This window comes from Drosophila kikkawai, chromosome 3L, assembly GCF_030179895.1.
Source record: "Drosophila kikkawai strain 14028-0561.14 chromosome 3L, DkikHiC1v2, whole genome shotgun sequence".
NCBI lineage: Eukaryota > Metazoa > Arthropoda > Insecta > Diptera > Drosophilidae > Drosophila > Drosophila kikkawai.
The window spans coordinates 13,123,750-13,148,435 of record NC_091730.1 but is presented as its reverse complement, the minus strand read 5'-3'; the positions used below and the strand labels follow the sequence as shown (position 1 = coordinate 13,148,435).

The window sequence follows — 24,686 nt, the reverse complement described above, 5'->3', positions numbered from 1 at the left end:
GGGCTCACGAACTATCAAAAACGCATGGTGCTGCCAGATTTTGCAAAACATTCACAAAAACTATCGATTGGCACTCACAAGGCAACGCCGACACGACGCTCACAGGCATTCACACAAAGGTGGCGGCGTCGTTTTTTAAACGAAAACAACATTTAACAGCATAAAAACATGTATAAAACCAATCGCAGGAGTTCCGTAAGTGCTTTTAACAATTAATACCAACAATCTTTGTTGCTTACTTTCAAAGTTTTGCAATTGCAGCTGCGGAAGGCGCCAAGCAATGAGGAGGAAACAAACACGACGGCGATGCGGATCAAGCGCCGCATCAGCTTCAGTGGAAAGAAGTCCGTGAGGTGAGTGTACCGCCCATAGGAATCTCTATATCCCATATATGTATGATGCTCACTCATTGCCTTTAGGGAATTCGTGAACACGGAGGAGCCCAAGAACTGGAACCACTCGTACGAGGTGTCCGATCACCTCGGTGCTGAGGACAGCTCGGGATCGAAATCGAAATCGAGCACACAAGCGGCAAGGGGTGAGGAAAAGGAGAATATCCCGTTACCGGCAACCAGCGTCTGCGAACGCAGCCACATCGATAGCACGCTGAATCTACAGACCAGCGTGGATGTGACTCTTTTGCCCTGCGAAATGTCAAGGAAAAACCACATGACACTGGACGCGGACCGGGATTCGCCGGCCCTTACGCAGGAGGAACGGCAGGGGCTTCAGGACACTCTCTACGGCCGTCGGATTATGGACAAGACCCTTGATCTAATGTCAGGCTCTTTGGTAGCCAGATTTCAAAAGTCCGTTCTCCACAATGCAAGTGTCGGGGAGCTGGCACCCATCAGCGAAACGGAGAGAAGCATACATACCACACCTAATTGTATGAGTGACTCCTTTATGGACATCACGCCACTTGGTCCTACTCTCGCCGTGCCTGCGCCTCAGCATCCCGTACAACAGAGTAAGAGGCAACTGGAACCCGAGGACATTGAGCTAGAAATGTTTGATGCTCAGCAGAATTTGATGGCCAACGATAAGGAGAACATCTGTCCGGCACAGAAGTCACATTTCATGGAGCTGGAGGCGGGGGAAACCGAAAAGCCCGTCAAGAACAAGACCCAACATGAAGTCGTGGATATATCCTTTTCTTGTTCATTGAATGGTGTGTTTTGTTAATTTTCTTTATATTTAACTTTGAAGCTTTAAATGATAGGTGGAATAGTACATAAACAGTATAAATATCAATCGGAAAGTAAAGTAAAGTATGTACAGTAGGTACATACGCAACTCTAGAGTCTAGACGATTTAATCCAGCCTTGTTTTTTTTTTCAATCTGAAATTTCAAAGTAAAACCTATTTTTTGTTAATTTCTTTTATAGTTATTTATTTTTTTTTAAATATTTTTTATTTTTATTATTTAATATAATTAAGCTTTCACCCATCTATGTTGCTTTGCCTTTTGCATTATTTGCTACAATTCATAATTTTTAAGGATCTTACTTTCATGTTTGTAAATTATGTATATTCCTCTAAAAGCTAAAACTTTAAATTAAAGCTATTTAATATTTTAATATTCATGAAAATTAATACATAATCCTCCTTAATTTACAGTTTCCTCGGACAGGAACCTCAAACCACAAGCCAATATATCCTTCGAGAGCGCCAGCAGCGCCAATAGCACCATCAACTATACGGACGATTCCCCGCTAATACCCCTCGACATGATATCGGGTAAGCGTATCAGCAAGAAAATCAACTTGCGTCAACTAAACGACGGGTTGGAAGCGGGCCAGATTCAGGTCTTTCCAAATGGTCCCAAGACACCCACAACGGATCGCAAGGCCCAGAAGAAACGTTACTATCAAGGCCTGTGCCTGGAGGAAATGGAAACGGATGAGGGGTGTCCCACGCGGGACATAAAGAGCAGCATCAAGCCACGGGGAATGCTGAATTTTAGCGAATGCATGGCTATATCCCCGCCACCTGTAGCTCCCGTTCAAAAGGAGTTTAAGGATAAACCAAATGATAAAGAGAAGGATAAGGATAACAAGCGTAAATATAGATTCTCCCAGGCGGATGAGATGATGCTGGATAACACAAACTTCTTGGCTCACGCCCGACTTGGGGATGAAACGCAGTCCAGAAATACTTCCAAAAACTCGACGCGAAGGGAGACCACCTACGACTATTCTGAATTGGATATAGAACGACCAGTAAGCAGGCAGGCAGACCTTCATCATCCCATGCCCAGCTTTAAGCCTCGGCAAACTATTCATCAGACTGAAGAAATAGAGGCGGGTCAATCAGCAATTCCTGCCGTGAAAACCACAGCTCCTCCACCTCGACGCACTATTCATCAGACAGAAGAAATGGAGGAGGATACATCAATATCATTCTCCACGATTCCTGCCATGAAAACTACAGCTCATCCTCCACCTCGACGCACTATTCATCAGCCTGAAGAAATGGAGGAGGATCTGTCAATGGCATTCTCTGCCAATTCTGTCGTAAAAACCACAACTCCTCCTCCGTCTCGACTCACCAGTCATCAGCCTAAAAAAATGGACGAAGATCAGTCAATAGCATTCCCTGCGATTCCTGCTGGGAAAACTACAACTGATCCTCCACCTCGACGCACTATTCATCAGCCTGAAGAAATGGAGGAGGATTTGTCAATAGCATTCCCTGAGATTCCTGCAGTGAAAGCTACAACTCATCCTCCACCTCGACGCACTATTCGTCAGCATGAAGAAATGGAGGAGGATCTGTCAATAGCATTCTCTGCGAATTCTGTCGTAAAAACCACAGCTCCCCCGTCTCGACTCACCAGTCATCAGCCTAAAAAAATGGACGAGGATCAGTCAATAGCATTCCCTGCGATTCCTGCTGGGAAAACTACAACTCATCCTCCACCTCGACGCACTATTCATCAGCATGAGGAAATGGAGGAGGATTTGTCAATAGCATTCCCTGCGATTCCTGCAGTGAAAGCTACAACTCATCCTCCACCTCGACGCACTATTCATCAGCCTGAAGAAATGGAAGAGTCACTATCATTCCCTGCAATGACTGCCGTGAAAGCCACAGCTCCCCCTCCGCTTCGACGGACTTTGTATCTAAATGAATCCCTGGATCAGGAGGTCACAGATAGAGCGAAAGATGCCAGGGAAAAGGCCACAGCTCCAGCTTATGCAACCATAAAAACTAAACGCCGGGAAACTCTCTTAATGCAGGTGAGCATGGAAGAGGAGATCATCTATCCCGCCACGGAACTACACTCTGTTTCTGTGGAAAAGATAAATGCCCAACCGAGGAACACACTTCATGTGGCAGAGGAACTGAAAAATGAAATTATAGTAAACCCAGGCCAGGAACTACCATCAAAAGCAAGGAAAAATGTTTTGTTAGACGAACCTATGGAGGAGGAGATTGTCTTTAGCCTGAAAGATCCACCAGATGACCTCCAGATGGCTACCAAGTCAAGGCAAACACCTACAATGGAACAAGAGCAAATGCAACCTTATTCCAAGGAGGAATCAACTATATATCCCTTGCATAAATCCAGAACTATAACCAGGTCGGAAGCCATAGAAGAGGATGAGAGCATTCTGCAGCCAAGGGAACCATCACTTCAAAAGTACAAAACTTTAGCGGCACCTCGTCGGCCAAACACTAGGCACACTCTCCTAATGGCTGAGCCCTTGGGGGAAGATCAAACTCTTTCAATGGCTGAGCCTTTGGAGAAAGATCATATAGCTTCGTTTAATTCAAATATTCCCATACGAGAGTCGTCACGTTCAAAGGCTAGAAATACTATTCTAATGGCAGAGCCGATCCTGGAGGATTTGGGTTGCAATTCAACAGAAAGAAAGCCTGAATCAATGGAGAGCCAGATATCTGGGCAGGATATGGTTAAGGAAATTGAAAAACCTGAAGAAATAGAGCAGGACATGGACTTGGAAAGTCCAACCAGCAGCAGGTTTCTAGAGCAGCATCCAGAGCCCTCAAAACCTAGAAAAACTATTTTACAACCAGAACCCATCGAGGAGGATGAGATTGTTCCACATTTAAGGCAGCAATCGCGGCCAAAGGAACCCATTAAAGAGCAGCTGCGCTCGCATGAAGAGCCAAAAACTGTGTACCAGTCCTTTAAGCCTAGAAAAACAATCATAAAATCGGAACCCATAGAGGAGGATGAGATTGTTTCACATAAGCTTCCATCCTACTTAGGGGAACCCATTGAAGGGGATCTGCGCTCGCATGAAAGAGAGCCAACTAATATGTACCAGTCCTTAAAGCCTAGAAAAACCATCGCAAATTCAGAACCCATTGAAGAAACCCAAACCCTACAAGAGCATAATGAGACCTCCTCGTTGCAATATCGAGTGCAAAAATTGAGACAAACTCTTGTCAAGGCTGAGCCAATCGAGGAAGATCCACCATCCACCTACCAACTCCCCCCTCCACGTTTAAAGTCCAGAAATACTATTCTAGTGTCAGAGGAAATTATTGAGGATTTGAGTTTCAAATCAATAAATAAGCCTGAATCCTTGGACTACCAAAGCCCTCAGGAGGCCATGTTGAAGCCAAATCCCCAGGTAATCACTCCCAAGCCCAATTCCAGGCTGACATCGATATACAAAATGATGGCTACCATTACGCCTGGCATGTCGCTATGCGAATTCGAGGATGAGGAGAAGATGAGCGGGATACCACAGGGTTTGGGGACACCGGTAAGCCAGGTAAATCAAAAGCGACTGCCAAAACATCTTACACCCAATCTGCCAAAGTCGAAGAAGCGACACACCCAGCTCTTTGCCGATAGTCAAATGGAAATGGAGATTGACATGGAGGATGGTACGCTGGAGGGGGAGGCGCATAAGTTCCTTCCGAGCTTCAGGATCGATAAGTTCGATGAGACGGTGCAGCCGGTGAGGGATTATCACGCTAGACCGACTCAGTTGGGTCAAGTGAGCTCCCTAGATGATGTCCTGCAGTTTCCGCAGCCATCGGAGCTGGAGGAAAAGCCAATCACCATCTCGGATGTGACCAACTACTTTCTGAAGGAGAAGCAGGAGGAGCAGCGCAAGTCCAGTGACAGAGAAAGTGGCTCCTCCAATGATCGAACCTTCAAAAGCTATGCCGTTGCCACTACCAAGTTTATGAATCTCTCCGGCGACACCACCATTTTTGCCGGTGCCATAGATGTGGATAAGGAGGAGGAGGAGGAGGGCGACGAGATGGAACCACAAAACCAGATAGACAACGAGCAGATAAGTCTGGTTTCCACGCTGGCCGAGGAAACCGCCGAAAACGAACAGTTCGAGGAGCCAGAGCACCAGCCCCCCGACCTCTGCCAGGACCAAAAAACTCCACTTGTTATTGCCGGAAGCAGTGCCTCGTGCAGAAAGTGCAGGAACTGCAATCTTTCCTTGAGCGAGACTAGGCGAAGCAGCGATTCCTTTGTGCTGCCTCAACTGAGTCTCTTCAACTTCACCAAAGACCGTGAACGACTGCGCCGGCAGCGGCTGAAGCCAACTTTTGATGAAATGCAAATGCACTGGCAGATCAAGAGTCAGGAAACGGAAATGAACGAGTCCTTGGACGAGACGAAAGCGGAGGAGAGGCTTTTCCATTGGGACAAAGTAAAGCTAATGCAAAAGATCAAGAGCTCAAGGTAATTGCTAATAGTTTAGAAATTGTGTTTTCGTTTAATCGATGTTATTTTCTAAAATCGATTAAGAATTGATTTTTTTTTCCAGCTCAAAAATATATTAATATGTATTAAAAAAATATAACATTATATTATCCCAATAGATCAAAATTGCAAAGAAATCGAGACAAAGCTCCTGCCAAGTCGAGAGAGTCCTTCTTCGATCGCCTGGATCGCTTGCTTGCCGACCAGCAGCCCAACTGGATCTTCGACTTCCAGCTAAAGGTATCCCGGCAATTGATATTCTACCACCGCCTGCTGACGACATTTCGCATTGTGGTCAAATACAACGTGCTGGACGAGCAGGACGAGTCGACCATACGCGTGTGCTCCGTTGCGGAGGACAAGGCGGCGGCTGGCGTTCCTCTCGAGCGATGGACATCATTCGAGCACTACCTACACTTTCAGCTCAGTCTCAAGATGCCGTCGAATCTCGCCGATGCACTTGGGGGTAGTAGCGAGGAGTGTTTCCTAAAGTTTCTCCAACGCATCGATCAGATTGTTGTGGGGATCAAGCGAACGTTTCACAAACTGATGACAGTACTCACGGCGACGAACTCCAGGCTTTTGAGGTGAGTTCATATTTATTTATAGATCTGAGAAAGGTTTGTAGTACGATTGATCTTTATTTTTTTGCAGGCAATCAAATCGCATCTTTGTAAGAAAGACCGTGCGTAAATGTATCGAGGACGAACCTCTTGTTCGCTTTGAACGGACCAATTTCGACGTCCAAATAGCCAATGTCGAGGAGATTTGCTTTAGTGACGTCCTGCAGCCGGAACTGTATCTGTTCAATGAAAACCTTCAGTTTTTGCCAAAAGGAATTGCTTTTCTTGAAGCTTTTCTGCCCAATCCAGAGCAATATCTTAACACTTCGACTTAGGCGTTTGGGTTGTTTGTTGTTTTTAATTTCATGTTTTAATTTTAATTTATTTAATCTATAAATGGTCTATAAAATATAAATGAAAACCATTAGTATTAAAAAAAACAAAGCTTGTTTATATGATCATTTCTTCGTAAACTGCGTATTTACGTTTTTTGTAAATTTTGGACTTGTAAACATAAAATAAAAGACTTAACAAATAAAAAACATGTAATATGTGTATGGAACTACTATTTTTTATATATTAAAATTAGATTTACAAAATATTTCAGGACTTCGTTAAAATATGAACAAATTAACAAAAATTTAGATTTAACATTATTTTTAATGTTTTTTGAAACTTATGGTGTTTTTAGCTCTGATTTGTAATCATATAAAAATATTATTAAATATCGATGTTTTGCAAATATCGAAAAACATCGATGTCTCTCAACCTGTGAGTTTTACGGTATTTTCCTCATTTAGCTTGGCAGCTTATTTTGTGGTATTTTCGATCGATCAGCGACGGTCACACTGGTCGGCTCGCTAGCAAAAAAAATTCCTTGACTTCCGATTTTCAACGCGATAAAACCCGAGAAATTGTCTGTTGCCATCATTTTAAAGCCGTGCCGGAGTGGGGAAAATGTCTTGTGCGGCCACTCTCACGTCGGGCAAGGACTCTACGAACGCGGCGGCGGCCAACGGAGCACCTACAAACACAAACACCAACACGGGCACCCAGCAATCGACGGCTGTGGGTGTGGTAGTGAGCAGTGCAACGGGGGGCGGGGGCGGCAGCAGCAGCGGTGGCGTTGCGGCAGGAGGAGGAGGAGTTGCAAGTGGGAACACCACCTCCTCCACGACAGCAGCAACGACAGGCGGCGGAGCTGGAGCAGCTAACTCGGCGGCAGCAGTCGCCAGGCGCTTCTCCATGGAGGGAGTGGGGGCGCGGGTGATCCGCGGACCGGACTGGAAGTGGAACAAACAGGTGAGGGTCAAGTTTTGTGCTTTGGTTTTTCGGCGACGCAGCGCGGCGGCAGCTCGTCAGCTTGTCGCAGCACTCGCCCCTGGGCAATTGACCGGATCAATTGCCTTAATTGCAAGAGCGCGCGTCCGAATCGATGACTAGGCTTCTGTCCAGCTTTTTGGCTCGAAACTGTCGCGGACTACTCCTGCACCACCTAAGGATCGCTGTATGTCTTAGTAAAAGTCGCTGAGTGAAATGTAGTATATCCCGGTGAAAGTGTACACCAATATATAGGCCATGGTTATTAAGTGAATCGATAAAAGTCTCAAAATGATCAGATTTGCATATTTTTTAATATATGTAATTAAGTGTAACTTACGGAAAAGGAAATTAAAGTGCAATTAATGTAGTATTATTATGTCGCCGAGTGATTGATTTTACAACCCTTTATTATAATAATATTAATTTAAGAACTAAAAATAATAATAAAAAAAAATTAAAAATAATAATTTCAAAGAACCAAAGGGAACGGAAAATAAAGTATAAATATATATAATATAAAAAAAAAAAAAACATAATATTTAAAAATTATTTTTAAACTGTGATTAAGTTAAACATTAACCTAAGCCCTAGAAAATTCAAAATTGTCTCTTTCAAAACATACAAGAAAAGTTACCAAATTTTTATTAAAGTGTTTTTCCAAAACTTTACTCATCAAATTAGTCATGTCTATCGTGAATGTTGGTTTTTGTTTTTGCTTGATTTAGCTCTCATATATTAAACCTTCGTTTTTTAAATACAAATTAATTAAATTAACTATTTAGAATCTTCACTGTAGCCTTATTGCTATCGAGTTCAGGGAAACGCTGTTGGGGCTAAGCAATTTCTAAACGTTCCTTTCCTAACCAGTTTTCCCACTTATCCGACTAGGATGCAACCCATTTTCTATAGAAAGGAAAACGCTTTTGGTTTTAATTTTTTATGGAAAGAAATTTGTGATAAATTATATAAAGTATAAATTATTTATTATTTTTTTAACATCACATTCTCTAAACAAACTAACTATCTGAAACTGTCTAGCTATATAAACAGTTTTAAACAACTTTTCTTAAAATTAAATCAAATTACTTATAATTTAACGTCTATATTTAATATAATAGAATTATTTCACTATATTATAGTGACACAATTTAGAGCATCCACTGTGTTCTCCTTAGAGTTAAGCTCTAGAAATTGCGACCAGGCTGACCTCTTTCTTATCATACCTGTTTAAACCAGTTTTCAGAAGATCTTGCAAGGATGACACCGATTTCTATAGAAAGGAAAACGATCCCAGACTCTTGAGCTAAATCAGTCAATGAATTAACATAGTTAATAAATAGTTTGATATAAAATGATTGCATTATCTTAACTTAACTGTTTTAATCAACGATGAGTCTTAAAAAGATAAGCTTTGTTTTCGAAATTCATAAAGTCACACATTGCTTTTTATTATGACTAATTTAGATTGCATAAAAAGCTACCATTGGATTTGCTTTAATAAAGAATAGAATATCAAGAGTTTTGCTGCAAGATGATTAACATTTTATTTATTTTATGGTAATTTGCGTTTTTTTATATTTAAAATGCAAATAACTAACGTAAAATTCTGGCTAAAAAGTTTCTGGAAATATTAAAGATTTAAGTAGAACTTAATATATTAAAGATTTAAGTAGAACTTAACAGGACATTAGGACATTTTTTCTTTCATGAATAATTAAGTGATAATGAACAGAAAATTGTGATATTATCAAAAATTAAATTAAATATTCCACATTTTATAGCCGGACTCCGGCCTTTTTATTCAGTTTTCAACCATATTTTATACATTTCTTGAGGTATTCAAATATTCGCTACATTTTTAGCTATTCCCTCGACTTTTTTCTGACTCTTTGATCCCTTTGGGGAGATAACCACAGGCGATCACTAGCGATTGCCTTGCCTACCTTAACACTTGGTTATTTAGTTGCTATTGTGATGCACTTCAGCTACAATTTTCGCATCCTAATCAGCGTGGGTCTCGGGCTTATGCAATTGCAAAAAATCGAAAGATTGAGTGACTCTCTAATTCCTTTTCGTTCTCCTTTGCAGGATGGCGGCGAAGGACACGTCGGCACCGTACGCAATTTCGAGTCTGCTGAGGAAGTGGTTGTGGTGTGGGACAACGGCACCGCGGCCAACTATAGATGTGCCGGCGCCTACGATCTGCGGATTCTGGATAGCGCCCCCACGGGCGTCAAGCATGAGGGCACTATGTGTGACACCTGCCGTCAGCAGCCCATCTTTGGCATCCGCTGGAAGTGTGCCGAGTGCATCAACTACGATCTGTGCTCCATCTGCTACCATGGAGATAAGCATCATCTGAGACATCGATTCTATAGAATCACCACACCCGGAGGCGAGCGAACAATGCTGGAGCCGCGTCGCAAGTCCAAGAAAGTCCTGGCCAGAGGCATCTTTCCAGGAGCCCGTGTTGTCCGCGGCGTGGACTGGCAGTGGGAGGACCAAGACGGCGGCGTGGGGCGACGCGGTAAGGTGAATGAAATCCAAGATTGGTCATCGGCATCGCCAAGATCGGCTGCTTATGTCATCTGGGACAATGGCTCCAAGAATCTGTATCGCGTGGGCTTCGAGGGAATGGCCGATCTGAAGGTGGTCAACGATGCCAAGGGCAGCAATGTGTACCGGGATCACCTGCCGCTCCTGGGCGAGAACGGACCAGGGAAGGGGCCACATGGCTTTCAGATTGGCGACAAGGTCACAGTGGATCTGGATTTGGAAATTGTGCAATCTCTGCAGCACGGACATGGCGGCTGGACCGATGGCATGTTCGAGTGTCTAAGCAATGCGGGAATGGTGGTGGGCATCGACGAGGATCACGACATTGTGGTAGCCTATAATTCCGGTAACCGTTGGACCTTCAATCCAGCCGTCTTAACCAAGGTATCCTCGCCTACGACAGCTCCGCCTGAATTTCAGGTGGGCGACATTGTCAAGATCTGTTCGGACGTCGAGAGCATCAAGATATTGCAGCGCGGACACGGCGAATGGGCGGATGCCATGCAGTTGACGCTGGGCAAGATCGGAAGAGTGCAGCAGGTGTATCATGACAACGACCTCAAGGTCGAAGTGGGCAACACATCGTGGACTTACAATCCACTGGCCGTTTGCAAGGTGGCCTCCTCTACGGCCGCCGATGGTAGCTGTGCTCCAGTCATCCCCAGTGGCGAGCGACTCTCAGCCATACTCAAGAAACTGTTCGAGCCGAATGTCTCTGGGGATGCCACCGAGGAGTTTGTCAAGGCCGCAGCCAATGGATTTGCGGTGAGTAAGGATTAGGATTATATAATAAACACATTTAACTCCTCTGCTTTTACAGGCCCGTTGCGAGGAGTATCTGGCTGGCGCCGGACAACCCTCCACATCTAGTGCCTCGCCCAATTCCGGTCCGGATGTCAATGTAAATGGCGTGTTTGCCGGTCACACGGCCCTGCAGGCGGCCAGCCAGAATGGACACATTGAGGTAATACAAGTCTTACTGCGCCACGCCGTTGACGTGGAGATCGAGGACAAGGATGGCGACCGGGCTGTGCACCATGCTGCCTTTGGCGATGAGGCGGCTGTTATAGAGATTCTGGCCAAGGCTGGAGCTGATTTAAATGCGCGAAATAAGCGGAGACAAACCTCGCTGCACATTGCCGTGAATAAGGGCCATTTGAATGTGGTGAAGACCCTACTCACCCTGGGCTGCCATCCCAGTTTGCAGGACTCCGAGGGCGATACACCGCTGCACGATGCCATTTCAAAGGAGCACGACGAGATGCTCTCCCTGCTGCTGGACTTTGGGGCAGACATAACGCTGAACAATAACAATGGTTTTAATGCTTTGCATCATGCTGCCCTCAAGGGTAATCCCAGCGCCATGAAGATTCTGCTGACCAAGACGAATCGTCCCTGGATTGTGGAGGAGAAGAAGGACGATGGCTACACGGCTCTTCATCTGGCAGCGCTGAACAATCACGTGGAGATCGCCGAGCTGCTGGTGCACATGGGCAAGGCCAATATGGACAGGCAGAATGTGAATCTGCAGACGGCTCTGCACCTGGCGGTGGAGCGTCAGCATGTTCAGATTGTCAAGCTGCTGGTACAGGATGGCGCCGATCTGAATATACCCGACAAGGATGGGGATACGCCGCTGCATGAAGCCCTGCGGCATCACACTCTCTCGCAGCTAAAACAGCTCCAGGACGTGGAGGGATTTGGTAAACTTTTAATGGGTCTAAGGAATGCCAACAACAAGAAGGCATCCGCATCGATTGCCTGCTTTTTGGCTGCCAACGGGGCTGACTTAACCCTCAAGAATCGCAAACAGCAGACACCGTTGGATCTCTGTCCGGATCCCAATCTCTGCAAGACCTTGGTCAAGTGCTATAATGAGCGGAAAACCGATGACTCCGAGCTGCCCGGCAATGTAGCTGGCACCAGTTCGAATGCCAGGGCAAGAGCCGCCAGTGGCGGCAGCCTGAATCAATCTTCGTCAGCCAACATACCCTTGAACAGTGTGTCGGCTTCCTCTACTTTTGCTGCTGCCGGCGGCTCCTCCTCCACCTCCTCCGCCTTTGGGCTTAATGGAATCACCAATGAAATGAGCCAATCCCTGCATGTGGATCCCCCGAAATCATCGGCCAGCCTGGATGAGTGTCTGGTCTGCTCGGACGCTAAGAGGGATACGGTTTTCAAGCCATGCGGCCATGTCAGCTGCTGTGAGACCTGCGCTCCCAGGGTGAAGAAGTGCCTTATTTGTCGCGAGACAGTCTCCTCCCGCGAGAAGATCGACGAGTGTTTGGTCTGCTCGGATCGCCGGGCAGCGGTCTTCTTCCGGCCCTGTGGCCACATGGTGGCCTGCGAGCACTGCAGTGCCCTAATGAAGAAATGCGTCCTCTGTCGCACCCAGATCGATGAGATGCTGTCGTTCAGTCTCTGCTGCGGGGGAATCGGAAGGCCGGAGAAGGTTACAGCGGCGGCGGCGGCTGCTGGAGGTGGTGTGGGCTTGCCGCTGCCCGACGAGAGATTTATGGAAGCTGCGGCGGCGGCAGCAGCAGCAGCAGCCTGCAGCCATAGCATGCCCATGAACAACACGGTAGTCACGCCGGTTGCCGGCAGCGGTAATCAGTTAAACAGTCAAAACAATCTACTGGCAGCCGCCTCCTCGAATATGTCGAATCTCGCCGCAGCAGCAGCTGCTGGAAGCGTGATGGTGGCCCCATCCAATGTCAACAACTTCCAAATGGACGATGTGCAGAAGCTGAAGCAGCAGCTGCAGGACATCAAGGAGCAGGTGAGTGGCTGGATTGACGATTTCTGTGATGCAAAATTAATGATTTCCTTGTTTGGCAGACCATGTGCCCCGTCTGCTTCGATCGCATCAAGAATATGGTCTTCCTGTGCGGCCATGGCACATGCCAGATGTGCGGCGACCAGATCGAGGGCTGTCCCATCTGCCGCAAGACGGTGGAGAAGCGTATCCTGTTGTTCTGAAGCCCCCGATTGCCGCCGGCTGCCCACACATTCCGCGCACAGTCCTCTGCACAGCCTTCGAAGTATTAGGTTTATACACTTTACACACACATATTTCTACACAATATCAAATATATATATATATGTATATATATATACTCTATATATCGTCGGTCTTATAAAGCAAAAATATATTTTTAACAAATATTCAAAAACATAGACTTTAAGCGGAAATACTTTTGCTCTTCGGCTCCTTGGCTATCAGATCCTTGAGTATGTCCTTCTTGGCCTCGAAGTAATCGCGGAACCACAGAATATGATCCTTTTTCTCCTGCGCCGTCACATAGGGATTCTTGGACAGACCCACACAAACCAGTTCCATGAAGTGGCGAATGGGTCCCTGGTTGGGACACCACCCCTCGAGGTGCTGTTCGAGGAAAATGTGCTCCGAGAAGTCGACGTTCACGTCCTCGTCCGACCAGTCCTGCTCATTGTCGATGGGAAAGCGCCAGACCTTGCCTTGGTCCGTCCACAGAACCATCTGCTCGAAGTAGTTGGCCGGCGGATGGGCAGCTTGCAGGCTTAGTTCCCGCTGATTTAGGTGCGACCAGGTGGTCAGAATGTCGTTGGAGATGGGTAGCTGTTGGGCGTCCTCCTTGAAGATTCCGAGCGGCTCGCCGCCATACAAATTGACGCTGCCCGTAAAGGATTCAGCCTCGCGCTTAATGTGCCTCTGCGGGCGCTGCTGTTGGTGGCGATCCCGCGACTGCGACGTTGCTCGGGAGGCCAACGAACGGCGAACGTACTCGCCGCGAGTCTGCTCCAGCTGCTGCGGCTGCTGGCGACGATCGATCTTCATGCCTACAATCAGCTCGCTGCCAGGCGAAAGTCAGAAAATATAATTTGTATATTTTGTTGCTTTAAAATAATCTTCACCTGAGGTTGAGATCCTTTTCGACAGCTGGAACTGCTGTAGCATTTGCCGCCTGATCCTCCCCCGACGTTGCTGGGGCAGATTCGCTGCCGTGTCCCAGGAGCTTAGCCAGCAGCTCCGACTCGGTCTGCTTCTTGTCGCTCTCACTGGTGCCCAGCATGCTGGCAATGTTCTTTGCTGCAGTGAGGACATTCTTGGACGCTGCCTCCTGTTTCTGGGCCTCCCTGCGCCGACGAGTGGCATCGCCAGGACGTGGAAAGTCCGCTGGAGAAAGCTGATCTGTGGCCTGCATGGTGCCCAGCAGACGGTTCAAACGCTGAGCCGCCGTCTCCGCAGGCTTATCCTTCTTCTTTGTGGGCTTCTCGTCATCCGAGGAGGAGTAGCCATCGTCGTTTTTGGACTGTGAGGAGTAGCTGGCCAATCCCACGTTTTTGTAGGCAGCCGGCAGCAGGGAACTGGCAGTGAAAACGGATATTGTGAATTATTTTCTTGAGATTTTATTGTGCAAAGTTATAGCCCACCGAAAGCTCAACCTCGGGGCGCTGCGTAGAGCCAACATTCTAGACAATTTCTTTGATAAATTTAACTAGAAATAAAAACTAAAAAATCGCTCGCGTAACAACAATCCGGCAGAGGTGCCAAACTGGCTAGTTTCAAGCTAAAACTGCAAAATTAACCCTGGCAATTTTTTAAAAGTTTATTAAAATATATATAAATTTTTATTTAATAAAGATAGTTAAACATATACATTTAAAATCAATTATTTTATAAATTGTATTATTTAATAAGCCAACTCTAGCCGTTTCACAGCAACAAAATGTAAAAAAGTGCCACATTTGGCACTGCAATAATTTAGCTGTTATCAGGACTTGTCTTTTTAATAGAACTAAATGTTAAATATCCCTAAACCTGTATTAAACAAAATTTTAATTAATTTTAACGGTTCATTATTTAGTGTTGTAAATTTAGAAATAAAAAATAATCTCATCCGTGTTATTTCAATGTTGGAAAATAATATCGATGTATCGCCAAAAACACTGAAAATACCGATAGTGACATCTCTTTATAGCTCCATCACGCACGCATCGTCGTCCATTTTTCCCAAGAATCCCAAAGCGAGACAAAAATTTGTAAAATAACAGCAGAACCTACAGACAGTGCATTTCAGTGGCCTTTGAAATACTGCTCAAAACAACTAGCAAGCAATACTACTACTTAATAATATAAGACTAAACTTTAAAGAGTCCATTAAAGTTGCGACCCTAATGTGCGTGCGTATGTGCCAGCGGAGTAGTGGCACAATAAAAAAGTAAATAAAGCGCGTGTGAAGTGGTGCAGAAAGCGAACGCAAGATATAACGGAAATAGTCATCGCAGCGCCCAAAAGCCAATTAACGTAAGTGCAATGGTGTGAAAAGTGCCCAGCTTTCCAGGGAGCTGTGCTGATAATGATATGCGTTTCGACCATTTTTAAAATTTCACGAAATCAACATTCCAACTCACAACTGTGTGCGTGTGTGTGTGTGCGAGAGCGAGACGACCATTGTGATCGCATTAGCTTGCTGCTGCTGCTGCTACTGTCATTTCGGTTTCTATAAACTAATCTCTGGCGTGGTATTTGTCACGTAAAAACCCCATAACGTATTAAATATTGTTAAACCTACAAAATAAGGTGAAAATTGCTTCGAAAGAGCGAACATGCATTTAAACACACACACGTGTTGCGGACGATTTCGGTCAATCGAACTCTCGGGTGTGCTCTCATATAAGTGTGATTGTGTGTGTGTGTGTGTGTGTGAAAAACAGCTGGTACAGCTGCCGCTGCAACGAAGAAGCAACGGAAAGGAGAGTGGGGCAAGAGAATGGGAAACGAAGAACACGCACATTATCCTGCGTAGTTTCCACGGTGGTTGTTCGTGTTCTGGCATTGGATTACAGTTTACACTCCTCATTCTTTGCTGCCACACCGCTGCGCCCTTGTCTGCATTGCTATGCATTTGCCTTTGTCGTGGTGGTTTTTATGGTCCGCCGTCCTTTAATTGCGCTGCGCCACATACATCGTTTCTTCGGTTCTTCGTTTTCTTCTCCTCCTTTAGGGACTCTGAATCGGAATCGCCCTTTTCCTGCGGCGACAGCAGCCCAGCTGCTTGCAGGACAGCGGTGCAGGTCGGTTTCTGGCCGGAAAAAAGCTGGCAGTGAAAAAGTTAGGGTCAGAAAGAGTAGCTAAATCCATTAGCATGATTTATGACCGCTGAGCCAAGTACAGTAGGGCTTTCAGTTGATGGAAAACTCGAAATAATTATGGAGAATTGGAAGCTTGCAGGAAAAATAACCTAAATTAAAAACCTTTTGTAATTAAAAACTCTTATAAAAGAATAGTTTTCCCATTACAAATTACTATGATTAGTTTTATTTTGTTGTAAATTCTAGGCGAATGTGAAAATCGATAGACACCTGTTAATTTTGTTTGCTTCTTTTTTGCCACTTCTCTTTTGCTGTGAATATCTCGGTTGTCAGCGTCATTACTGGCATCTTAAAGCAAACATTTTATTGGGGTTTTAGTTATTTTTTTTTTTAAATTGTTTTCTTAGAAAAGCTATCGCTGGGCAATATTAATCTCCTCTTAATAGCTTTTTTTTTTCTTGTTTAGCGTTGATTTATTCTGTTATTTATAAAAAAAATTTGAATATCTTATAAGAGATATTAAGAGATATTTCCACTTTCCAATATTTTTTATCTCTAAAAATAGTTTGTGATGTTTTTGATCTCTTATAATATTTCGATATGGGACTAGTTCCTATTATTATAATCTTTATAAATGACTTATAATTTACTTGTACAGCACGATATATTCTTTGATTTATTCACTTTATTTTTAGCATTGAAGCATCTACTTAGTTATCTTTCACTCACTTGGGTTTATTTCTTCAAAAACCATGGCCCAGAAGTGATAAGATAAAGAAACGTTTAATTTGACATCTAAATATAGCTGGAAATGGTTAAAGGGCCAACACTGCCAGCAGGCCATAAATCGCTGCACCATTTTCTTTTATTGTATTTTCTTTTGCCTGCCTGTGCGTGCGTGTGTATGTGTGCGGCAAGTGAATCCTGTTTTTCCTTGAAACCAGTTTCAGGCATTTCATCTCCCAGCAAGGTGTTCACTTCACTCATTCATTGTTTGCTTCCCCGTTACAGACAACGTCTCAGCTTCCAGTGCATCCCGAGTCCGACATAGAATTCGAGGCAACAATCAGCAACTGACCACTATCGATCTAGCTATAATTCCACAAGGACCGCTTCGCGGAGAACCACAATCATAGCGATGGCCTGTGCAACTTTGAAACGCGCCCTCGACTGGGAGTCGATGAACCAGCGCCCACCGAAGCGCCGTCGCTGCAATCCGTTCGGCCAGGCCGGGAACAGCGCCAGTCCCGCATCGCCGTCCCGCGACCGCGATGGTCCCAGCACCTCAGCCGGGCTGCCGCACACGCCGAGCAACAGATTCGCCAAGGACACCACCGAGCCGAGTCCATTCAGCGAGGCATCGCTGGCCAAGATGTCGCCAGGTAAGCTATAACATAGTAAGATAATGCAGCTACTTAAATTTTTCATTTTTTGCAGACAAAATGGCCGAGAACTTGTGCAACGAGATCAAGAGACTGCACAAGCGCAAACAGCTGCCGATCACTGCAGCCGCCTTGGAGCGCATGCAGGATTCGGAGTCGAGCGGATCCGAGATGGGACCGGAGAGCCCGCGCCGCCCGGACAGCCCACCGAACCTGATGCGTCACGGTGAAAAGGCACTGTTTACGTTCAAACAGGTGCAGCTCATCTGCGAGAGCATGATCAAGGAGCGCGAGAATCAGCTGCGCGAGCGCTACGAGTCCGTGCTGACTGCCAAGCTGGCCGAGCAGTACGATGCCTTCGTCAAGTTCACATACGATCAGATACAGCGCCGCTACGAGGCAGCGCCTAGCTGTGAGTTTCCCTTTCCCACATCTCCTTGCCAAAATCTTTACTAAATTTTCACTATTCTATTTTTCAGATCTGTCGTAAGGCTGTGTGAGGAGCTCTCGAGCCTCACTAAACAGAAATTAATAATTGCACTACGATCTTATGTGACGGTAGATCTACCGCAACAGCAACAACAGCCCTCATTTAAACTAAAAAGAAAAGAAACAAAAACAAATAAGGAAACTAAAAACAAACAAAAACTACAAAAAAAGAAAAAAAACTACAGCATACGACATTGTGTTTAATATATATTTTGAAATACATGCAAAGGAAGCAGTTATAGTTTACGCCTAGAATTACATACATTATATATTGTATCGGTTAGCAGCAGCGAAAAAGATGAATAATTAAACCGCAAGCAGCGTCAAAAGAGAACAGAAGAAGAAAAAAACCAACCAATAATCTTGTTAAATTTATGTTTTTCACATAACGAAAATTCTAAATAAAAATGACAAATATCTTAAATGAAAGAACTACATATATGCACACACAGATACATATAATAATAATGCGATGAAGGTGCATCCGTAGCGAGAACGATTCAATGAAACCTCAAACGTTAGCTTCGTACATAACACAAAAGCCGAATCGGTAACAATATGTTAGGTACATGTAGCAAATAAGGCATCAAACTACATATAAAAAAAATATTGTTTTTTGAAATAGTATAGCCTGCGAGAGGAATATACACAAAGAGAACAACTCACTACTCATGAAGTACACACTTTTCATAGTTTATTTTTGCATCGTATATTAGTTGTACTTGTCTCTTCTCTCGATTATATCGTTTGTTAATTGTTTCTTCCTTTGATGTGAATTATCGCAAAGTAATGTAAACACAAAAAAAAAAAACAAAAAAAAAAATTGCTTTACGAAATACGGGAAAAAATGCGTTATTCTTTAAGTCAAATTAAACGCTTTCATAAATACATATTATATACGCTTGATACAGAAGAGACGGTTCATGTTCATTAAATATTTTTTTCACACCTTGAAGAATATATACAAGTATATGAGGATGACATATAAATGATATATATATATATATTTTTCAAATTACCGCAATCATACATACTTTACATTAGTAATTTAAACTTAAAATTAGTAAAGAAATGCCATTTTTATATTAAAAAAGAGAAGAAAAACCAACAAAATAAAATGATGAATTGTAGAAGCCGCCGCCCGCTGGTCTTTTCATTTTTAAAGCTATTAAACCGTCCTTCATACTCCACACACAAACTTGCAGCTTTATGCATTCTATTTACAGATTTGTGCGAGCAAATTACTTGCATATGGCCCGTTACCCATCTTATTCATTACAAGATCTATTTTAGCCGTAGGATATGCCTTTGTTTTATGAAATTAGAACAACAAACTAGTTTACTTTTATACCAAACTTAGTTTATATTGAAGACTACTCCTTGGAAGACCTTAAACTAGAAGCCTCAATAAAATTCTTTTTTTAGTTAGCAGCAAATTATTTTTTAAAAATTTATACCAGAGGCACAAACTGATATTACAGAAAAATTGCTTGGTTATGACAACTCAAAAGTACGAGCGTTATGCATCTTGTTAATATAAGATCTTTGTTGATCCTCTGTAGCCTCTCCCACACATACAGGCGTTGGAAATATTCATTTTCATTTATTGATTCTTGTGCGTTCAACAAAACTTTCCAAACTTATCACTAATTAACTAAAAATACAGTTGTTTCACATGCTTACAATTACATAATAATAATGCATTAGAAGTCTTCTTCAATTAATAAATACATTTAGTTCAAAGCCGAATTGAACGGAATGAGGAGGGTTTCAAAAACATCTTCTTCATCGTTTACCAGCCGATATGGAGAGTCTCCCGCAAAGAGAAGCAAGGGAAAGGCTCTGGCGACGTTCTAGAAGTGGGGGAATGACCCGGAAGGCACTACGAATGGTAGAATGCATACAGTAATACAATGGAGGAGCAGGATTAGGATTAGGAGGACGTGCTGTAACAGTTGGGAGGGGAGTAGGGGAAGGCGGAAATAGGGGAAATTTCGAAATAAAAATATCAGTCGGTGTTGTGGTTGATTTCAGCATATTGTTGCTTTTCGAAGAACGGAGTAAGCGGGTTTGGAAGAGCCAACGGCTGGGGAAATCAGAGCACCTTCTTCTGCTTTAGCGGCGTATCCTTGGCGACCGACTGCGAGTTAGCGTCGGAAGGGGAAGGGGCGGCGAATGTCGTCCTGGATAATGGATCCACGCTGATGTCCCTGAAGGCCTTCCCTTGCGCCTGACTCTTTGGCGACACCGGCGCTGTTGTGGCCGTGCCAGTAGCTGCCGCATTGTTGAGGCCACCAGATGCCGAAGGTACTGGACTAAAGAAGGTGGTTGTGTTGTGCACACATTCATTAGAATCCGAGCCAAAGATCTGAATCGATGACTTGGAGGACAGGGGAGAATGAGCATCTACCCAGATGCGTTTTATGGTTATGATAACTTGATCCTTGATCCAGAATATCTGATCTATGATGCCATCGATAAGTGAGCCGGGCGTATCATATTCGTTGGGCACCATCCCATCGACGCTGCTCTCAAAGTAGCTGAACATGGGAAACCAAATTCGCGTCCGCTTTGAGTCGCTTTGCATGAGAGCCTAAGGAGGTGGAAGAGAACTTGGTTAGTTGGCATCTTAGCAAATCCAGAAGCCCTACAGTACTCACCCGATTGTTGGCCAAAGTATGGTAATAAAGAAACAGCCTCGATGTGATGTAAAAGGCCACAAACACATCGATGGAGTAGTGCTCGTGGGCGGCCAGGATGAAAAAGATGCCAAACATGTTGAGCAGCCAGGTGAGCGTGTGCAGAAAGTACAAATTCCGCGGGGTATCTGCAGGGACCAACAGAGATGTTATTAAATCTAAAACATAAGATATCTCATTGATGTACTCACACTCTGTGATAAAAAAGTTGAGCAGGGTGAGTGCCACCGTGTGACCGCTGAACATGTAATCGCCACAGGTGCGCACTCCCTGTATGGACATGCCCAGGCCGCTCCAGATGCGATAGGCGCGCGTCATCCGAATGATCAATGCGCCCACCATGTCCACATTGGGATCATCGACGGCAAAGTCTTTCTGGCTGCACTGCAGATGCGTTCCCGGCACACTTAGCGAGGTGATCAGCATGGTGACGCAGCGCAGCAGGAAAACCGTGCCCGCCAGGGCGAAGAAGCGTCTCAAAAGCACCATGCGGTACTTGTGGAAGATCAGAACTACAACCCATACGGTAAATAGCAGAGTTCCGGTGATTTCGCACATGTTGAACGCCCACGGGATGTGGGGTACATTATCCAGGAAGATATCGGGTAGCGGGGGATAACGCTTCATGTCCGGCACTCGCTCGTGCACGATCACCATGACGAATGACGTTATCCAGGTAACCACGAACGAATAGGCTGCAATAAGGCCAAAATATCAGTTACTAAGTGGATCAAGAAACTGTGACTAACTCTATTAATGGGAAAATGGAAAAATTAGCTCTAAACTGTTGTATTTTAAAATAATTTTTTATTAATAATTTAAGGATTATAAGAAATTTCGAACAATCAATTTTAATTTGAAATTCAAAACGCAATAGAAATAACATTTTGACTGCCTAAGAAAGGAATTATCTCTTCGCGGGTTCCTTTATCTGTCCAAATTTTGACTTATCTATTGAAATGGCCATGAAAAGAGAAACCAAAACAAACACAGCCTGTAATGATAATGGCATTATCTCAAAAATAATGGCCTGATAGGGAATTATCCTAGATAACATGGTAAGTGCCAACTTATGTTAATTTGAGTATTCGAAATGCTCTTTTTGAAGGAAAAATGGGGTTACTAGGTTGGGAAATAAGGTTACTGGGAGTCTATGTAGCAAATGTTTTAATGTTTATTTATTCAAGAACTAAACTTTAGGCCAGCGTCAAAACACTCTATGAAATTATATGAATTGATACTTGATAACTAAAAGCTTTAACAAGGCAATTGATTGTCAACTGTGTTTATGTTTTCGTTGTCGCTAAACTGTTGCGGACTTTTCCCCGTAAAGTAAGTCAGCCGATTGAAGGGTAGCCTATAAACAAATCGGAATTTGAAATTTAATGCACGCAAAGTTACACAAACGCCGTGCACATGGCTAAAAACAATATAAGCCAGAACGAGAGGTGAGATTACCAAGTGAGTACATAAATAAATGCGAGCGGTGTCTCCACTTATAGCCTCCAAAATGCTCAAAATAAATAACAGTAACGCGTCACAAGAGCCTAGAAACTATAATTATAATTAGAGTGACGTATTAGGATGTACAATGTATAATGTCATTAGATTGTTTTTGCTGGTTCCCGAAGGGAAGCCCTTTATTTCTGGGTAAGTAAGGAACTGGGTGCCCAATTACGATTTCGTGGAAAGTTTAGCAACTAATTTTATAACTAAAGTGACGCATTTAGTTAGCCATTTATAATGAGTCTGACATTGAACTCTGACAGAAGCCTATTCCTATGAGATTACCGTATCGAAAGAGTATGGGTGGGGAGAAAGATTATATTATTATTTTTAGAACTTAAATATTTTTACTGGAAATTTTACAAAAATATGGAAAAGGCGTATCTGCTTTGCCACATATTTTAGTTAAAATCTTAGAGTTTCTCAATATATTTTGCGTTTTACTAAACTCTAACAAATAACATGTTTCTTAAAGCCATAATTAAGTAATTTTTAAACAGAAATTAGCTTATTTCGACAGCTATTTGCAGTGCCAAACTATTTCTCTTATGGGAAATGCTTATTCTGAATTGCTATATATAACGCCAAGTGACGTAGGCAATCATAAATAGTTCAAGTACTTTATGCGACAATGAACTACGAGGGGATAGCCTCTTATCAACTGGGAAGTGTTTTGTTAAAAGGGATCAGTGCCTAGTGTTTCGAAAACCCTTTATTTTTTAGTAAACCCATTAAAAGTGCTTTGAATACTTGCTAGAAGTGCGCGAACTACTAATACTACTACTATACATTGTCGTGTAATAAAAAATATGAATTTAATTAGCCACGTTTGGCAAGCATGACATTTAAATGCACGGGCAAAACCAATAATTTCACGGTTATGATGACGTAAAATGGGTTTATAATTAAAATTATTAAAAGTCTCCGCAGTAAAGCACATTATTACAATTAAGATTTGCTTTAAAGAAGACAAATAACTGAGAAACTTGAGCATTTATGACACAAAACTGCATGGGGAAAACTCTCATTTCTCAGAGTTATCAGAAGGGAAGTGGTGTGCTAGGCAGACTTTGGCAACCAACTGCGTTATAGCAAACGCTCCAATTGGCACACGACCGATAAGCCCAGAGAAACAATCAATGAACAATTGACCTTCATAATTGAAAGGGGGCGGCCGTGGAAGGCGGACTCACCTAAGCTCATGGCGGTCTTGAAGTACTCGGGCGTCACATAGCGTCCGCCCATGCGCATGTAAGTATCGCAGTCGGACACTGTGCTGGGGCACTCGGGCTGCGGGCAGGGACACGTTGAGGAGGAAGGCGGTCCAGCGGATGTGGCCAGCGGCAGGTAAACGGAATGGCCGCCGTGGCTCTCGATGCCCAGCAACACGGAATCCGCAGAGCTGTTCTTCACCAGCAGCTGGAGTCGCAGCACCGCAATCCAGAACTTTTTCAGTTCGCCAAAGGTGAGCTTGTATCCCAGGCGGTAGCGCATGTCCCGGACGTCGTCCTCGGTGAGGGAGAGCAGGACCTCACCGTCGACGGCCTCCAGGCGCAGGCAATCAAGTAAGATTTTCGAGAAGTGATCGGTTTGAATGGCCCAGCTGGTCACGTCCTCCACGGCCCAGTGGGCTACCTGGAGGGGATCCACCTGCACTGGGGTCGGCGTTGCAGGTGTTCCACCGTTGGTCAGGTGGATCTCGCCGGGCTGTTTATCGATGTAGGGCACCCGCAGTTCCTGCTCCGACGCTCCGGACGATCCACCGCCGCCGCCCTCGGAACGTGGCTGAGTCACTGGCTCGCAAATTTCACCGTCGCACATCGCGCTTTCTTTTTTGTTCAGTTCAGTTCTTTATTCGCTCAGATTTGTGGGGATTGTGATTTAATTAAACAACAACTAGATCAGTGCTCAGTTCGGGGTGCTGGCGGAGTGCATCATTTCAGGCTGCTGCTGCGCCGCATAATTCACACACCTCACTTATTGCGCGGACCAGCGTTTGTTGATGTAAAAGCACATTGAATTTGGGTACTTTGTAAAAAAAAACCCAGCGACTACTCAGTTGTGCGCGAGCGAGCGAGAGAGCGAGAGGCGGGGAGAGCGCGACGGAGCGAGATGAAACTGCGACCAGCTGATTGGGGATGGTACGGTTGCCGCGATGATATCGATAGCTTGGGGACTATCGATACAGAAATGCGGAAAGGATAATTACATTAAATTAAAGATTCTTCTTTTAAGGTTATGCTAGACATTGGTTTTTAAGAGTTCTTTTTAAATTGAGATCAATTTCGCCAGTCAATAAATCGAATTCGAAATTTGCCTATCGCATTTGTTTTTAATCAAAGAAGCCATGACAATGAGTTCATGTTAAGTGCACCGAGTTGGCAGG

The 24,686-nt window shown here is 44.2% G+C and overlaps 5 protein-coding genes across 6 annotated transcripts; 3 read left to right on the top strand and 2 right to left on the bottom strand.

Annotated features, from left to right (window-relative positions):
* Positions 1-71: 71 nt before the first annotated feature.
* On the top strand, positions 72-6,748 carry Spc105R (Spc105-related). Its single transcript, XM_017172186.3, has 6 exons — positions 72-195; positions 262-353; positions 420-1,171; positions 1,621-5,686; positions 5,827-6,294; positions 6,362-6,748. The coding sequence occupies exons 1-6, from the start codon at positions 169-171 to the stop codon at positions 6,603-6,605; spliced, it is 5,649 nt and encodes a 1,882-aa protein (XP_017027675.2). The 5' UTR covers positions 72-168; the 3' UTR covers positions 6,606-6,748.
* Positions 6,749-7,106: 358 nt separating this feature from the next.
* Positions 7,107-13,326, top strand: mib1 (mind bomb 1). Its single transcript, XM_017172023.3, has 4 exons — positions 7,107-7,572; positions 9,682-10,914; positions 10,970-12,928; positions 12,988-13,326. The coding sequence occupies exons 1-4, from the start codon at positions 7,228-7,230 to the stop codon at positions 13,126-13,128; spliced, it is 3,678 nt and encodes a 1,225-aa protein (XP_017027512.1). The 5' UTR covers positions 7,107-7,227; the 3' UTR covers positions 13,129-13,326.
* mRpS31 (mitochondrial ribosomal protein S31) lies at positions 13,246-14,701 on the bottom strand. The gene is made up of 3 exons (XM_017172036.3): positions 14,563-14,701; positions 14,044-14,496; positions 13,246-13,982 (listed from the first exon to the last, which is right to left on the bottom strand). The coding sequence occupies exons 1-3, from the start codon at positions 14,598-14,600 to the stop codon at positions 13,331-13,333; spliced, it is 1,143 nt and encodes a 380-aa protein (XP_017027525.1). The 5' UTR covers positions 14,601-14,701; the 3' UTR covers positions 13,246-13,330.
* A 412-nt stretch (positions 14,702-15,113) lies between these two features.
* Positions 15,114-19,233, top strand: akirin. 2 transcript variants are annotated; one of them, XM_017171906.3, is made up of 4 exons: positions 15,114-15,436; positions 17,236-17,606; positions 17,662-18,018; positions 18,086-19,233. In XM_017171906.3, the coding sequence occupies exons 2-4, from the start codon at positions 17,363-17,365 to the stop codon at positions 18,094-18,096; spliced, it is 612 nt and encodes a 203-aa protein (XP_017027395.1). In that variant the 5' UTR covers positions 15,114-15,436; positions 17,236-17,362; the 3' UTR covers positions 18,097-19,233. The 2 variants fall into 2 exon arrangements, with proteins under 2 accessions (XP_017027395.1, XP_070141709.1); XM_070285608.1 differs by lacking the exon at positions 15,114-15,436 and adding an exon at positions 15,599-15,712.
* A 450-nt stretch (positions 19,234-19,683) lies between these two features.
* Positions 19,684-24,392, bottom strand: SMSr (Sphingomyelin synthase related). Its single transcript, XM_017171894.3, has 4 exons — positions 23,494-24,392; positions 20,986-21,489; positions 20,756-20,922; positions 19,684-20,688 (listed from the first exon to the last, which is right to left on the bottom strand). The coding sequence occupies exons 1-4, from the start codon at positions 24,119-24,121 to the stop codon at positions 20,191-20,193; spliced, it is 1,797 nt and encodes a 598-aa protein (XP_017027383.1). The 5' UTR covers positions 24,122-24,392; the 3' UTR covers positions 19,684-20,190.
* Positions 24,393-24,686: the final 294 nt, after the last annotated feature.

Bases quoted from the DNA above. Each gene is read 5' to 3' on its own strand.
- Spc105R (XM_017172186.3), top strand. From the start codon at position 169: ATGTATAAAACCAATCGCAGGAGTTCC. The intron at 1,172-1,620 runs GTGTGTTTTGTT...CTTAATTTACAG, and splicing joins CTTTTCTTGTTCATTGAATG to TTTCCTCGGACAGGAACCTC. The intron at 6,295-6,361 runs GTGAGTTCATAT...ATTTTTTTGCAG, and splicing joins ACGAACTCCAGGCTTTTGAG to GCAATCAAATCGCATCTTTG.
- mib1 (XM_017172023.3), top strand. From the start codon at position 7,228: ATGTCTTGTGCGGCCACTCTCACGTCGGGCAAGGACTCTACGAACGCG. The intron at 7,573-9,681 runs GTGAGGGTCAAG...TCTCCTTTGCAG, and splicing joins ACTGGAAGTGGAACAAACAG to GATGGCGGCGAAGGACACGT. The intron at 10,915-10,969 runs GTGAGTAAGGAT...CTGCTTTTACAG, and splicing joins CCGCAGCCAATGGATTTGCG to GCCCGTTGCGAGGAGTATCT.
- mRpS31 (XM_017172036.3), bottom strand. From the start codon at position 14,600: ATGTTGGCTCTACGCAGCGCCCCGAGGTTGAGCTTTCG. The intron at 14,497-14,562 runs GTGGGCTATAAC...TTTCACTGCCAG, and splicing joins GCCCCGAGGTTGAGCTTTCG to TTCCCTGCTGCCGGCTGCCT. The intron at 13,983-14,043 runs GTGAAGATTATT...TTCGCCTGGCAG, and splicing joins GAAAAGGATCTCAACCTCAG to CGAGCTGATTGTAGGCATGA.
- akirin (XM_017171906.3), top strand. From the start codon at position 17,363: ATGGCCTGTGCAACTTTGAAACGCGCCCTCGACTGGGAGTCGATGAAC. The intron at 17,607-17,661 runs GTAAGCTATAAC...CATTTTTTGCAG, and splicing joins GCTGGCCAAGATGTCGCCAG to ACAAAATGGCCGAGAACTTG.
- SMSr (XM_017171894.3), bottom strand. From the start codon at position 24,121: ATGTGCGACGGTGAAATTTGCGAGCCAGTGACTCAGCCACGTTCCGAG. The intron at 21,490-23,493 runs GTGAGTCCGCCT...GCCTTATTGCAG, and splicing joins CAAGACCGCCATGAGCTTAG to CCTATTCGTTCGTGGTTACC. The intron at 20,923-20,985 runs GTGAGTACATCA...TGGTCCCTGCAG, and splicing joins CAACTTTTTTATCACAGAGT to ATACCCCGCGGAATTTGTAC.